Below are 15,780 nucleotides of genomic sequence, written 5' to 3' on the forward strand. Positions count from 1 at the left end.
GGGGAGTGCTTCGAGGGATCTCAGGAGGTCAAATAGCAAAGCACGTGGCTCCCCTTCCCCAGACCAAGGAGAGCCTCCTCACCCTGACTGGAGGGGCATGGAAAGGAGGGCAGCGCCAACTGTTTCTCCAGCTGGAATAAAATGGTCCTACGACTGGAAACCCCCAAACCCAGACACATGACGCGGAGTCAAATCTCAGACTCTCCCCCTCCTCGGGGGCTTGCACAGCTCCTCTCCCAGCCCTGGGGAGAAGTGGGGAGCAAGCCTGCAGGGGCACTGGGAAGAAAGCCAAGGAGAGGGGAGCAGAGGTGGCAAGCCCTGTGTAGGGTCAGGCACAATAAAAAAAAGGAGGGAAGGAAAGAGAAGGCGATTAAATCAGTGTAACAGCAAGGGAAAGAAGATCCCCCCTGCTCCAGCTGTGCCTTGGAGGCAGCAGCTCTGCCGGAGGCTGGAGTGATTTGTTAATTCAGCTTGTTCCCCATTTAGCAGGGAAGGAGGTCCCCGCCACGGTGCTCCTCCTCGCCTGCCCTCGCCAGCGGGAGATGCTATAGATTTAATAACACCTTCCCCCCTCCAGACAGGTTAAACTTGAAACAATTACGTATCAAAGCCGACATGGCGGGGAGGCCTGCACTGTAATTTTTTGGTTATTAAAGTAATCTCTCTCATGTAAATTCTCCTGCTAACATGCTGCAAACAGCATTAGGAAATAAATTATTTCCCCATGATTCGATTTGTCAATGCAAAGCACCTGCAGCAGGCAAAAGGCTCTTGAAATATGTTGCCAAGCCCAGTGCCTGTGCTTGTAAGTGCACGCCGGTGGGGCGGCTGGCTCCCAGCTCCCCACAGCCCCGGGGAGATGATGGATGGGTGGGTGGAGGGGGGAGGTTAGCAGGGGGAGGCGGAGGTTGGGGAAGAGGGGGGAATGGAATTGTGTTTAATAACAAAATTTGTATGCAAGCCTGCATCCCAGGCTAAGGATGAGTGATCGGCAGCCAGAAAGTATTAAAAAGCCTCGCTAAACAGATGCTGACAATAGAACAAGACATATCAAATCAGATCTACTTCAGAAACATTAATATACACACGCACACACGCTCGCCTGCGCGCGCGCGCCCGGCTCCGCACACCCGCGCTCCTTTCTTCTCAATCACAGCAATATGGGAGACATCAATAAATTTTTATGAGACTTTTAGAAGATCAACATGGTACTAGATGTGACAAAAAAGCAATGTGCCTGTCATGTTCGCTTTGTCGGGGACACTTTAGCCCCAGATGCCGAGCTGCAGTGGCAGCGGGGAGAAATTGAATTTGGCTGGCTTTAATCTGCCTTGATTTGGCAGATGGCTGGGTGTTATGAAATGAGCAGGGATGGAGGAAGGTGTTTTCTCCTGGGGCTACGGCCCCCCTCCTCTCGCAGTGCCACCGCCCCCGCCCCCCACCCCAAAACAGGGGGAAACATGCAGTTATCCATCGCCATCAGGTCACCCCAAACGCTGCCGCTCCACTCCCGGAGCAAATGGCTGTGGTTCCCGGGGACCACTGATCGATGGGCTGGGGCATCGCCTCCCTCGCAGCCCCCCTTCCCTGAGGGGATGTGCTGCTGGGGGGTGCAGGATGCCCCTCATGCCCCGTGCCCCAGCTCTGCCTCCCCTGCTCTCGGGGGGCGGTGGGGAGCAGAATCAGTCCCTGCTGCCCCCGGAGATGCAGCCCTGGCACCACCTCCAGCCTGCACCCCAATGCGTGCGATGGGAAGGATTTCCACCCCCTCCCCATCTTCTGCATTACCTTGAATTTCTCAATCGCCCGAAGTGTGAAACAACTTTTTTTTCCTTTTATAATCCAAAGCCAGGTTAAAAAAAACCAACTCATTTCCTCCCTTTTCTTGTTAAAGGTGTTTAAAATTATTCCTTTTTGAGGGAAAGAGGAAGAATCTCATTAATTCCTCCCAGAAATGGTGTTAGCGCCAGGAAACTGCAGTTTTCAGGACGAGAGTCTCTCTGGTCAGCCGAAAGGGCAAGCCTCTGCCGTTGGGACTGATGGGGAAGGGAACGGATTTCGATAAACTCTGCCAAGTTTTTTTATTCTTCATTTGGAGGATTATCAAGAACCACCCACTCCTTGCAATTTAGCCCCACTCTATTGCTAATAAGAGTTTGCAATTTGTTTTTATTTATTTCCAGAGACGGGACAGGAATGGGCACAAGCCCTGATCATCCAAGTCACAAGACCCTGCAATTTAAGGGTGCTTTCCTTCATCCCGCTAACCAACCCCCTGAAATACAGCGGCTGCAGCCCCCCGTGCCTCTTAAGGATGCCAGCAATGGGCTGAGAATCGAAAGGCCGTCAGCAAAGAGAAACCTTCCCCTCCATAAACACTGCAGACAAATTAAAAATGGTAAAAGGGAAATCAAGACCTTTAAAGTTCAAACACTTTTCGGTGCCTTTTAAAGTTTTTTCGCTCTAGGCCCTTGCAGAGAGCACAATCTTTGGAGACCTTGGGATTCTCTTTAATCACCCAGCAAGGCTGCAGTGGTCTGAAATGATTACACATTTACATAGTAATAACCCCAACACTCCCCACATTATTTCATGGCTAGCATATTTCCACTCGGCGAGTGATCCATGTGTTTTAAATTATAACCTGTACATAGGAAATTAGTTACTAAGTACGATATTCACGGGCTCGTCTGACACTTCTAATTAAGGTGATTTACACAGAATTATCCTACGAAATAAAAAAATGGTGTTTTGCTAGCTAATAAAATATAATTACTACCCGCTTTTATAAGTTACAGTTAGTTTTAATCTATTTGGGGAATTGTTTATCTAGTTCATTACAGCAAAACAACTTCTTTCCCTTTTAGGCAACCCCCCCAAGGTACCAAAGAAGAGAAGAAACACCCTGGAAAGACCCAGCGATTTGGGCAGCTTCCTTCTCTCTCTCCTGACGACTTTGCATTTCCAAGTGATAGAGGCTGCTTCCTAGCCGGTTCCCTTTCTCAGGGCTGTGACACCAGTTCTGGCAGTGCATTTGTGCATCCCCATGTGTATGGGTGCCCTGCACCTCTGTGGGACAAAATAAGGTCCCTGCTTTGGTGCTGCTGGAAGGCTCTACCCAGCCCTGCAGCTGTGTCACCCATTAACGTTAACAGGACCTGCACGGCCAGGTCCCCACGCACCTTAGGGTGCTCACCAGGGACCCATCGCTCCTCTATATTAGGGCACATCAGCTTTAAGAGGAACATTTACTCTCAGCAAGGCCCCCCACAATGAAAGCAAGACTCAGGCTATAGCACAGACATGCAGATATCTTTTAACGCTAGGCAGGGATTTGGTTAGGAGCATCCCCAGATGCAACTGGGAATCCCCTGGCATCTCCCTGAGAGAGCCCCAAGGGACTGTTCAGAGCCAACGCTTCAGTTGTGGTGTCCCAAAGGGCAGCTCAGCACACCAAATGCGTGCCCTCCTTACCCGCAGTCTTGGGGTTTCTCTACCCCTACCATGGTTGCTGTTACACACAATGATCTTCAGGTTTATTTGTTTGTTTTTCTGTTATGGTCCTGCCTTCTGGAGTGTGCTTGCCATAGGAAAAAAAAAAAAAAGCAATATGCAGGGAGTGGTTCCTTATCACCCCCATGAACAGAAGCTGCTGCTTCCCGTGTAGATAACCCAGGGCATGAGATGAAGGCTAAGTGATCTGATTGCCTTTTACCATGAGCAAGGTGGTACTTCTCCTTTTCCTTTAAGCCTTTGCTCTTGCAAGCTGTTGTAGGAATCTCAGCTTTCCTCCAAAAGGAAAGAGAAGTTTTCTGGGTGCCCGAGTCAGGAGACAAGCAGAAGCCCTGAAGACTTGCTCCCCACGGGAGATGCCTTGCCAGCTGCCAGGCAGAGGACCAAGACCCTGGTGCCCAGAGCCCACCAGATGCAGGCAGGGCTCTCGCTGACCCCCCAGCCCAGGCAGCAGCCTGGTGCCAAGCAGCCACCCCAGGGAGGCAGGGCAGGAGCCCTCCTCCTCCGCGCTCACCGCAGCACACACGCTGACTGTGCCAGCACCAGGGCATTGCCACACCATCCTGCAGCAAGGCTTAGAAAGCTCTGTTGTAATTGTAGCTATGGTTCAAACATTGGCCAACGTAAGAAGACTGAGAGCTAGAAATGTGCTCAGAGGGACAATTTGGGCACAGAGTGGTGACAGGACTTGCCTGAAGTCTCAGCGTGGCAACAACAGGGCCAGGAACAGCCCCAACACTGTGCTTCAGCCTACCACAGCTGCTTGGGCTCCCCAAGCATGCTAAACGAGATTTCTGCAGAGCCCCCAGCCAGGGCAAGGCAGGGTTTATGAAGAGCATCCGTCAAGGAAGGGCTGAGCTCCGCACCTGGCACGGCAGCCGCCCCCCGGCTGCACTCCCCACACGTAATTAATAACAACTGCAAGAGAAGAAGTTCCTTGAGCTCAGGCAGCTACAGTTGTTTGTGCTCATCCCTTAATGACATTGCAGCCAGAAGAGGTTTAAAGAGGTGGTAAGAGGGCTGCTGCCATGCAGCTGGGGTCTTCCAGCTCTGCAACTCTTCCACAGAACAACTCTCAGCAACCCTCTGAATTTGATGGGCATCAGCCAGAGCACATGTAGCTCCCACATGAAATCCCGCAAAGCCAAAAGGTTTCTACAAGCTGTGGCCAACTGATGTATTTCTTAAAAAAAAAAAAAAATTACAGTGGAAACAATTTATTTTTAGCTGCAGGACTTGCGGCTCAAACACACAGCCTTGGGATGGGAGACCCGGCAGCAGAGCAAGCTGCCTGCAGAGCTGTGTGGATGGGAACACCGGTTGTAAATAAGCAGTCGCCGGGTAGAGAGGGAATTGGATTTTTGTGAACGCCAGTTTAAATAAGTGGAAGTGTCACTTGAAGCCTAAATAAGGAAATGGAAGTTTGATTTTTTCTTTTTTTTTTCATAGAATCATAGAATCGTTTAGGTTGGAAAAGATCCTTAAGATCAACGAGTCCAACCATTAACCTATCACTGCTGAGTCCACCACTAAACCATGTCCTCAAGCACCACGTCTACCCGTCTTTTAAATACCTCCAGGGATGGAGACTCAACCACTTCCCCGGGCAGCCTGTTCCAGTGCCTGACTACCCAACTACCCTGACTACTTTTAAAACTACATGAGGCCAAATCCTCACCTAGCCACAGGTGACAACCCCAGCACAGCTGGGCATGACCCGTGCTGTCAGGGGAAGCATACTGGGATTTTTAACCTGCTGTGGCTCTGCTAGTGGCACCTGCTCCAAGTGCTGCTTAGAAGATCTCCTGCATCCGATGATGGGGAAGGGGCTGAGTGATGGTAAAAATTGACAGAGATCCTGGAGTCAGGACTAGAAGCGCTCTGCACATACAGTCCCAGCTGTGCTTCCCAAATACTCCCTCAGTCAGTATTTGTGAGACCTCAGTGCCCAACATGGTCAGCTGTGACAAACATGACCCCACAGGGCAGCCACCCGCCTCCTCCAAAGAGATGATGCTGCAGCAGAAATGCAGCAGGATCATAAAACACTGTGGCATGACCTGACGACACTAAAATCCCCTATTTGCTCTGTCCCATTCGCACCCCTGGCTCCTTCTCTCCTGCTGGGGTTTCTCTTTATCAACCCCTGGTACCCCATGCGCCTGCCGGGAGCCCCCCTCAGAGCGGGTGACAGATTTCTGGGTGAAGATGTGATGGTCCACGTATGCGGGGTGAAGCAGGAGGCTGGGGTGGGAGGGTTGCTTCATTTCTTTCCCACTATTTGAAAAGGAGGTGGCTGGAAAAATAAAGAGAAAAGTCAGAGGGAAAGGTCATGCATTAGATTGATCTGGGGGGCTCTTTGCTACCGCGGCTGTAATGACTGTTTAATTATTCCCAGCTCACGTGGCAGTTCAGAAGAGGCTCCGCAGAAGGCATGCATCGCTTCAGGGCAAATAACTGACCGAAGATTTATTTCTCACCCTTGGGTTTCCATGCGTTGCTTCCCAGGGCTCCCGCTGCCCTGGGAGTCAGCAGCAGAGGAAGGCTTTGCCCACTGAGGTCCCAAACCCCAGCCTGCAAATCCATGCCCTGGAGTCAGGGAACGGGCTGTGGGTACCGTGGATCTGAAGGCACTTCAAGGAGCATTCATAGCATGTTCAGGGCATTGCATGAGCGAGGGGATACATGACCCACAAATTTTCTCACCTGCTGTGCTACCCTGGAAGCCCTGGCCCATGAGAAGTGCTCTCACCCACGGATTATGGGCGGCACCCAGCTGCTCTGCCTCCCCTGGGGTCTGCCACGGGAGGAAAGGAACGGGGCATCTCTAAGCAGGACAGGCAGCTGTATGGCTTGTGCTCTCTCCGCTGGAGAAGCCGTGGATGACGGGTCCAGGCTGCTGTCATTGCCACCCTCTGAGTGCACAGGAGGAAGCTGGAGGGTCTCTCTTCCCTTTCTGTCCATGATTAATCTGCCACAGCGACGGGCAGGGACACAAATCAGAGGGGGGATGAAAGAGGATAAATCCACGGTATCAGCAGCACCACATTTGCTAGATAATAAACAGACTCCTCTCCTCATAAATTTCTGTCTGTTCCCCATGGTTCCCTGCCACTGATGCTGGCAGACATGGTGCTGGGCTGATCCCGGTTATTCAGGTGTCCCAGCCAGTGGGAAGAACCACAGCTCTGCTGGGGAAGCCTGTGACCCTCCACCCAGGCTGGCATCCTTCACCCCCTGCACACACTGGGGTGTAGCGGGGGGCTGCAGGGTGGCAGAGTGAAGCCGCATCCAAGCTCATAGGCTTTAGACAGTGCATGGGACACCCGAGATGACTCTGATGAGGTGATCCATACCAGCGTGTGAAGTGGGTGGGAGAAGCACTAGGGACACCAGGCACTCTCTTAATTTACTTGGTATTTCCACTCTCCCTCTCAGTCCCCCCAGGCGTGGCTTGTTCTCTCTCCCCGCTCTGGCACAACGCCGTTTCCTCACTCCTCATTTTGGCAACAGCCAACTCGCCCACTTCTCCACATGGGGACGTGACCCTGTTACCAGCCTCGTGGTGGCAGGTGGCCCTGCGCCCTGCTCGGGTATCACCGAGAAGCTGACGCTTCCAGGCGAGTTTCTCCAGTGACGGAGTGTGTTTAATTTAAATCTGGCAGGAGTCACACTGCCAGAGTGAGCTGCACGTGATGCCACTTCCCACGCACCTGGAGATGCATCTGTGCCTTGAATCCGGAAACCCATGACCATGGAGCTGAGGTCCCACACCGAACACCTCTGCCGTGGGATGCCCTGCTGCTGCCGTGGGGCAGGACCTGCTCCCCGGGGGACTGGGGGCAGAGCAGGGTGCGAACGACCCCTCCTGTGCTCCAGCTCCCGGAGCAAAGCGGCGGCTCCCAAGCACTGGCCCTGCCCCAGCGGCCTGGTTTTGCTGGAGGACATTGGCTGCGGGGCAAACCCTGGATGCTGCATGTGCTGCGGGAAGCGGCCGTTCGGGTACCGGGATGCTCGGTGCTGGGGTCGGGTCTCTCCCTGGAGCAGCTGGGCTCGGAGGCTCATGCATGCCACGACTCACACATGGGGAGAGCATTGGGGAGACGTGACAGATAATGAACTGCTCAGTTGAACACCGGTGCCAGGGCCCTTCAGGAAAGCCCCAGGGAGCCCCGGGCTGGCTGTCCGCCTTCCTCACAGCCCAGGGAGAGGGTGCTGCAGGGGAGGTACCCAGTCCTGCCTCGCAAAGCACTGTCAGGCACTTAATAGTACCTGTCCCCACCATCTCCCTGGCCTGGATTTATGCCTTGAGGGGTCACCTCTGGCGAGACTCTAATAACATGACTTTATTAGCTTTCTTGTTCCTTCTTTAAGATACAGTAGCAAGGGGGGAGGAGGGCAGCGGCACCTCGGGAAGGAGCGGGGGGTGTAGGGGTAGGAAGCAGCTGCCCTCGCGATTCCCCTTCTCGGTGACAGGGGGGAGAGGGAGAAAAATGATGCTCCCTCGAAATTTATCATGCACCCAATTACAATGTTAATTGGCAAGTCCCAGAAATCAATTAATTCGCAAATTTTTTTCAATTAAAAATTAAGATAAATCATAAAATGTTATTAAGCAAAGGCCAAACTCCGTGAACTTTTTTTTTTTTGTAGGCATCTGGGTTTTTTTTAATTTAAATAAAAAAAAGAGCTGTGTTGCCAAAGCCCGATGCCCTTGAGTGCCTTTGCTGAAGCGCAGGGGGCTGTCATCAGCAGGACTGGGCTGAAGACAGATAAAAAAATATCGACCAGTCGGACACACTGCTTCTGGTTTATTGATCAGGCGGGAATTTAACTTGCTGTGCATATCCACCGTGTCAGCAAGGGCCACGGGCGAAATTAAAAGTACTTGGCTTGGAGATGTCGCCTTGATACTGGGGGGTGGGGAGAGAGGGAGGGAGGGGGAAGAAGAGGGGGAGAAAGGGAAGAGAGGAAAAGAAGAAGGTGGAAAAAGAAGAGGGGAAAAGAAGGAAGAAAAAAGATAGAGAGAAGTTGAGGAGCAGGAGGTTGCAATGCCTGCTTTTCCCCGGCTGCAGTCTCACTTGCTGGCCAGTGCTCCTTGCCCTCTCTGGAGCACTCTCAGGTGTCTACCACATGCAAGGAAGGGAATCAGCACGTATTTCGATGGGGCTTTGGAAAAGGAATTCTTCTCACTCAAAAACGCCTCTAATCTCACTCACTCAGAGGCTGGGAGACCTGCAGTGTTTGCTGCACAAGAAGTCTGGGGAAGTACCTGGCCATCAAGTTAAAGTCCCCAGGCATAAATCGAGGAGACCTGAGGCGAGAGCCATGACCCTGATGTGACATATGACAACAGAGCTAATTCAGGTTTTACACACTCTATTTATCCTGCCGGGCCTGGCAGTGTGGCCACTTGCCCTTCCCAGAGCAGCTGCCTGCGCTGGCCCTGGGAAAGTCTCCTCCAAGGGCCCTTTGGGACAACACAGCGTTCAGCAGATCCCACTGAAATGAAGCAAACCCTTGCCTGCAGCAGTGTGAGGAGCAGCCGTATTTGAACACAGGGTTCCTTGAGCAGGAGAGGGGTCAGAGCCACGTCTCATAACTTGCTCTGGGTCCTTATCCTGACACAGAAAGCCCCTGTCATTTGGGCTTGCAGGGACCACAGGGCTGGTGTGCTTCTCTCCTTGTCCATCAGCAGGAGTCTCCGATGCTGACTCTGGGGGGTTAGCACGGGATGCCTTTAATCAGAGAGACCACAAAACACTGGGAAAGCAACCTGTGAAAGGATGTGAAATCCAGGATGCGTCTCCAGATGCCTGGAGACATCTCTCAAGGACGGTGACCCTGCCTGGAGTGACCGGGCCAGCTCCCAAGGTCCCACAGCCTTCATGTTTCAGCTATATTTCCAGCTTCCTCCATATTCCTTATCCCACCAGGCCTGGAGCTGCCGCTGTCCCCCGAGGAGAGCTACCACCGTGCCTCTCTGCATAAAGAAACCTTGAGGTGAAGCCCCCCCTCCCCAGCAGGGTGAGGATGCTCAGTGTGGTGCCAGGAACTGAGGCAGCACTTTCTGCTTCCACCTCAGCTGCCAAGGGAGGGAGGATTAAGAAGAGTGGAAGGAAAAGAGTACATGTGCAAACGAGGGAGAAGCAGCTCTAGAGGGATGCCGAAGGAAGATTTAAGCCTGGGTAGAGATGCACTGAGAGCTTCTCTAGGAGCTGGAGCTGCCACAGTCCCATGGTTGGCTCTTTTCCTCTGACATGAATCAAAGCTAGCTCCAAGAGTCAGGCTAAATCCCCTGTCTGGGCATTTCACCTGCTTTGAAACAGGCCTTCCCACTGCTCTTGCTCTGCCCTGACACTATTTGTTTCTCTCTTTGCGACAGCATCTTTGAGGTCACCAGAAAACAGCCCGCAGCACTTTCTATTTGCACCAAGGTGAGAGACCCCGGTGCCCTCTGTGTTCTGGAAAATGCTTCGTAATCAGAGAATCAGATGAGAAATTATTCCCGGACACACCAGAAAGGTCATTAGGGGGAATCAGTAGCTCCTGAGATGCTGGGTGCACAGGGATGTCTCCCCATGCTCCCGGTGCAGTGTCAAGGAGCAATGAGAGCTGCTAGCCTAGGCTGGGGACAGCCAACAGCTGGGCATGGGCTTCAAAACAGAAATATGCTCAGATTAAGCATTCAATGAGAAGGAAAGAAAGGAAGAAAAGTGAAGGGGAGAGTTTGCACAGCCATGGGGCACTGTGACAGCAGCATCACCCCCCATCTGCCCACCCAAGCACATCCACCCCTGGAGGCACCCGCCGAGCACCCCGGGGTGGGTGTTGCATTGCCATGCCCAGCCCCGGGATGCCATAGCACAGGGACGGGTAATATTACAACATGGCATATATACTGCTGGCTACATCTGCTAAGCTTAGAAACCCCTTTAAATAAGGGGAAAGAGCTGAGATAGTCCTGTCTGAGCTCGCACCGCCCTTTGGCTGCAAAAGCAGGAACAGAGCCGGCATGGTCCAACTCACTGCTCCGCCCTCTGGACCGTTCCCCAGCTATAATGATACACCTCATCCTTTTGGGAAGGTGAAATCACAGCTCTGAAGCATAGGTTTGCTGCTGGTAACGCAGGGAAGAATCTGCTAGCTGTCACACAGGGAAATAAAAATGCCCCCTGCCAAATAAATTTTTTAAAAAGAGCACTGTGCATTCAAGAACAGAGCATCAAGTTATTAAAACCACTGCATCCAAAGGCACATTCCCAACCTTCCAGTGCTTGACTCAGCAACTGTAATATTTGTAATGTGACTTCCTAAGGTTTTTCAAATGGCCAATAAATGCCTCTTCCCCAAACTCTAGAAAGCACTGTGGACCCATCGGGGACCATCAGCTGAGGCGGGTTCCACAGCTCCTGCTGCCTCCTTTACTCCTCTTCTGTCCTCAAATTTGTCTTCTCTCTCACCCCAAACTCAAACCATAGCCCCAAACCTGCCCCTTCTCCACTCAGCCTCCCCCATCATCAGCAGGTTGTCTTCTCCAGTCACTGCCCGGGGAGCAGCGGGCAGGGTTTAAGGGTCCCCTGGTGCACTGCCACCTCTGCTCATAGTATTTACCTGCAGTGACATACGCAGCAATGCACTCGTATGCACGCGGGGATGTGTGTGTGTGTGCGTGTGTGTGCCTGTCCTGAGGGACACCCGTGGGTGCTGCTCTTAAACGCTGTGTCTGCCTGCACTCCCCGAGTGGCCCTGGGCTGGGGAAATGTGTCTGCAGCCGAAGCTTGGAGTTGGGGCCACTGACAGCTCCAGAAAGAGTCTCACATTTCAGTGTGCTTTATTGCAAGCCTTTAATACGGATGAGGTGTAAAACAGGTGAACATAAATCGAGTGAGGATAGGAGACCTGCATCTAGCGCACAGATAAGCTTCATGCACTCAAGCCAGGAATATTCATGTGTTCTGCAGCGACCAGCCTGGCTGGGGCACAGGGCATCGGCGTACACAGAGGGTCGCTGTTATTATTTCTTATTTTTACCTTGGTGGCACTTAGCTGCTCAGCTGGGGATCGGCACCTTTTGCTCTCTGAGCTGTACATGCAGAGCAAGGAGAACATCCCTTCTGCACAGCGCCGTGGGGCTGCTGCTCACCCACCTCCCGCTCTCTGCTGCTTTGTGCTTGTGCTCTGCAAAGGTGAGCTACTAGGTAATTTCTCTTTGGAGGAGGAATACCAACAGTCTTGCCTGGCAAGAGTTAAACCCCATAAAACCAAGGCTTGTAGTTTTGTTTTCTTTCAATTTATACCCTTCACTTAAGGGGGGGGGGGGGAGAAAGGAGGGGGAGAAAAAAGAAAGCCAGGTGACATATTCTAAGAGGGAGCACCGAAAACGTGTTAAGCACTTCAAAATCTCATATATTCAATCGGCCTCTGGCAAGACATCTGCCTAATGTTAGCGCTTAAATATCCTTTTCCATTTTACATGCATTCAAGTCTCATTTGAGCGAAATGAAACGGTATTATTAAAGGGAGATTTTGCACAAATGGCCTGAATTTGACATGTCAAGTTCAATGAGGCTGTTACATATGTAACACCGAGAAGGGCTTGGAGGCTGCCGGCTCTTGAAACAGCGCCAGTGGCTCAGAAATGAAATTTGCATTCAGAGAGCCTTGCCTCGCCGTGCGGAGCTGTGCACGGGGCTCGTCTGGACCCGTGCAGGGTGGAGGAGCCGTGGGGCGAGCACAAGCAGGTCTCTCCCTGTGCTTTGGGAGACTGGACACACCAAGAAGGCAGCAGAGCTAGAAAGTCAGGTCCCTCATTCCCACCCAAGTCTGCTTTTTCAAGGGAAAGCTTGACCTTGCACCAGGGTTCGATCCTCCTGAGCGATGTTCATCACCGGTTCAATGGCCAGTGTCAGTCCCCTGGGCACACACAGCCCCTTGGCACGGGTGGGTGCTGCCCTGTGCCTCAGCATGGCTCCTCCTGCCTTGCCACGTGATGCTCCAGCTGGGTAGACTTTGAGATGTCCCTGCCCTGAGGCCAGGATGGTCACATCGGCACTGCCCGTGGGGAAGAAGGGCTGTCCCTGTCCCTAGGGATAGCAAACCCCATCCCCACCAGCTGAGCAAGGAGTGCATTGGTGTGGGTGGGATGCAGCCCCAGGCTCCTGGTGAGCTGGGACCATGGGTAGCATCATGCAGGTGGCTCCTACAGCTCCCTTGTATCTCAGCCCCAAGAAGCTCCTGTGATCAGCTGGAGGAATCCCTCTTCCTCCTTCCCTTCCTCTGCCCTCCTCCGAGCCATGCCAAGCTCCCTGCTTGGGCGATGCCCAAAAGCCCACGTGAGCACTCAATGCCCAGCGGCGGCGATGGCGCGGGGCAGCCCCTCCACCTTCCTTCTCCACCAGCCTCTCCCCTCCTCTTGATCTGGCCCTACGGCAGCATCTTGGCTGGCTCACCCTGCTACGCAGCCCTGCGGCCATGCTGTCTCGGGGGAGATCCCAGCACACGGGGAGCCCCAGTGCCGCCGTGGGAGTTGATGGGGTGCCCGCCAAGTCTCTGGTGCTGCAGGCTCAGTGGGCAGGAGGGGATCTGCCTTCCTAACCCCGAGCACTGGAAATTTATGGTTTTGTTGCAAATCATTAAGGTTTATTAAAACTTAACAGCACAAGCCATGATTGGCTGCATCCTCTTTAAATTAAAAAAAAAATAGACCCTTGGAAAGCAGCCCCCCGGTTCGCTTCTCCCCATCAGACTGATAAGTAACAGCTGCTCAGCCATTTCGGTAACGAGTCGGTATTGGCAGGGAGCGGCCAGGGCTGCCGGTGCCCGTCACGTTTATAGGCCTACATTTTATTTTTATGTTTATTGGGTTATTTGAGATCATTATTAGTTTCTCTCTCCTCTTGTTGATATGTTCTTGCTCCCGGCTCCTCCAGGCGGGAAAGGTGGGGGAATGGGAGATGGGGCCACCCGCTAGACTAAGCCACCCCGCGGGAGGCGGGCAGCTCACAGGAGCTCGACGTGCTCGCATCCCGCTGCCCACCGTTTCTGCCCACCCTGCCCGCCCTGCCTGCTGCTGCCGGCTGGCCCCTGCATCGCTCCCCTCCGGGACTGGGAGAGACCGTCCCTGCGCAGAGCTGCTGCGTTACAGATTAGCCTCCATCGCCTGAATCCATCGACTAGATTGAACGTTATCTATCACGCTACGGAGGGAGTCGTTATTTAATAATTAATAAAGACCTCTGATTCTTCTTCGCCGCCTGCGTGGCCGAGTGGAGCGGGCCAGGGAAGCGAGGGCAAGCCGGGGAGAGCTGTCTCCTCTCTAACTGCTGCTGTTATTTAAAGGAATAATGCCATTCTTTTTCATTTGTCAGCTGGCCCACAATGGCCCTTGTCATGCTTTATGATTTAGGGTTTCCTTTCCTTTCCCATTAAACGCCACCTTCCCATCACCGCCTCGCGCCAGCCAGCCTCTGCTCCTGGCTTGCGGTTTCAGTTTCACTCTGATATTGGCCCAACTTCTTTGATGGGCTCCTCCGAGCACTAATTGCTTCTGTTCATTTAAACCTGTTCACTAATTTGCAGTGGCCCTTTATTAAGTTGGATGCAGCCCAAATTACACCATAAATTACACTTGCAAGGGGACTGGGTGTCGCGGGGGATAAATGGGCTGCCTGTTCCCTGCCCACCCCCCTCTTCCCCATCTTCCTGTGCAATGCGTGGGGGATGCGGGTCTCAGCCTGAGGCTGCGGGTGCCAAATTTGGGAGATCTCAACCTGGACCCATTTGGGGAGGTCTCTCTCTAGCTAAAGCTCCCTCCTTCTCCCTTCATCTGCAACAGCTATTGTTCAGTTGCAAAGAAGATCCAAGCCGGGCAGGGATGGATTCTGCATCCTCCGCACTGTGCACAGCCACGTGCACCCCCTTGCCCTGGCGTACACACTCACTCACTCACTCACACACACACACACACACACTGACACACGCGCTCTCCCTCCTCTCCTACCACCTGGTGACGTAACTTTGCTTCTAGTCGGCAGTTTGATTCCTTTCCTCACCTTTTAATGACCGGGGAATTCATTAATAATTGAAATAAACACGCTCTTTTCCAAGGCTGCTGAGTTTTATTAAGGCAGGGGCAGGGATCTGCCAACCCTTGGCTGCAGCCATTTCCTAAATAACTGCTAGCAGTTAAAATGCAATTATTATTATTATTTTTTTTAAATCGGGGACTTTGCTGTGCTGGGGAAAGCAGAAGGGAGCTGAAGGCAGCTGAGGGGCAGTGCGCATCATTGCTGCAGGCCTGCTCCATCGTGGGACGTGAGCAACCTGCGAGCTGCTCACCCAAACACACGTCCCTGGGGAAAGGGGTCTCTGTGCCCTCTGGGAGGTATTTCTGCCTGGCTTTACCATTGCGGTGAACCCCAGGGAAATGTTTCTGCCCTGCTGGCTAGCACTGAATCTCTCATATCTGGTAGCTGTGGGTACCACCATCTCCTCTGCCATCTGCGGGTGCCCCGTCTGGCTAACTGGGGCTGCTGGTGGACCCCAGGGAGCTGCTTACCTGATGTTCAGCTGGGTGAGCTTCTCCAGCTCCTGCTCCATGTGCTCCTGCAACTCCCCAGGGCGAAGGAGGACCTGGCAGATGGGGCAGATCGGAGCCTGGCTGTCAAACAAAGTCGCTTTCTTTTTGCCTGCGAGGAGGAAAAGAGGGGAGAAAGCTTTAGCTCTGATCGGCTGCTATCAGCATCACCTGTGCTCTGCCCTGGTCCCTGTCCTAGCTGAGGTCAGAAACCTGGGGATTTTCTCCCAGTATAGCCCTATTTCTCTCCCCATCCCACACTCCCTGGGGCAGGGACTGGCTCTGTTCTGCAGCAGGACAGCAACTGGTACGAGAGCATCCCAGCCCTGGCCGTGGGCCCTCCAGTCTTACAGGGGGAGCAGCAACAGACACGTTTCGGGAGTGACCCTGTGCAACCCCAGCTTCCCCAGTTTGCAGTGCAGATGGCGTGGCTGGGGGCAGACGGATGACACTGCACTACCCACTGTTCCTATTAACTAATAACAGTAAATTAAGAAGAGCCATCTTCATCCTCCTCGGCGCTCCTGAAGTCAGGTGGGTCAGGATGTCCCCCCCGAAGGGCAGAGCGATTCTCCATGGGCACACAACAGTTGGGAGGCAGAGGAGACCCCACGGCACTGGGCTGCGGATGGCAGGGAGCAGGTCCGGATGCTCGGCACTACTGCCCCAGTGGTCACCGGGGGTTGCTC

The 15,780-nt window shown here is 53.2% G+C and overlaps 1 protein-coding gene across 3 annotated transcripts in view; it reads right to left on the reverse strand.

The window, feature by feature from the left end:
• RNF220 (ring finger protein 220) overlaps positions 1 to 15,780 on the reverse strand; it is a gene marked incomplete at its 5' end in the record, with an annotated part of 225,240 nt that overhangs the window by 72,026 nt on the left and 137,434 nt on the right. For all 3 annotated transcript variants that reach the window (XM_082311492.1, XM_082311490.1, XM_082311489.1), the window contains one exon: positions 15,074 to 15,203. In XM_082311492.1, the coding sequence (XP_082167618.1) occupies positions 15,074 to 15,203 (130 nt within the window). The remainder of the gene's footprint in view (positions 1 to 15,073; positions 15,204 to 15,780) is intronic.

This window comes from Platalea leucorodia (assembly GCF_965183815.1).
Source record: "Platalea leucorodia genome assembly, chromosome: 5".
Lineage (NCBI taxonomy): Eukaryota > Metazoa > Chordata > Aves > Pelecaniformes > Threskiornithidae > Platalea > Platalea leucorodia.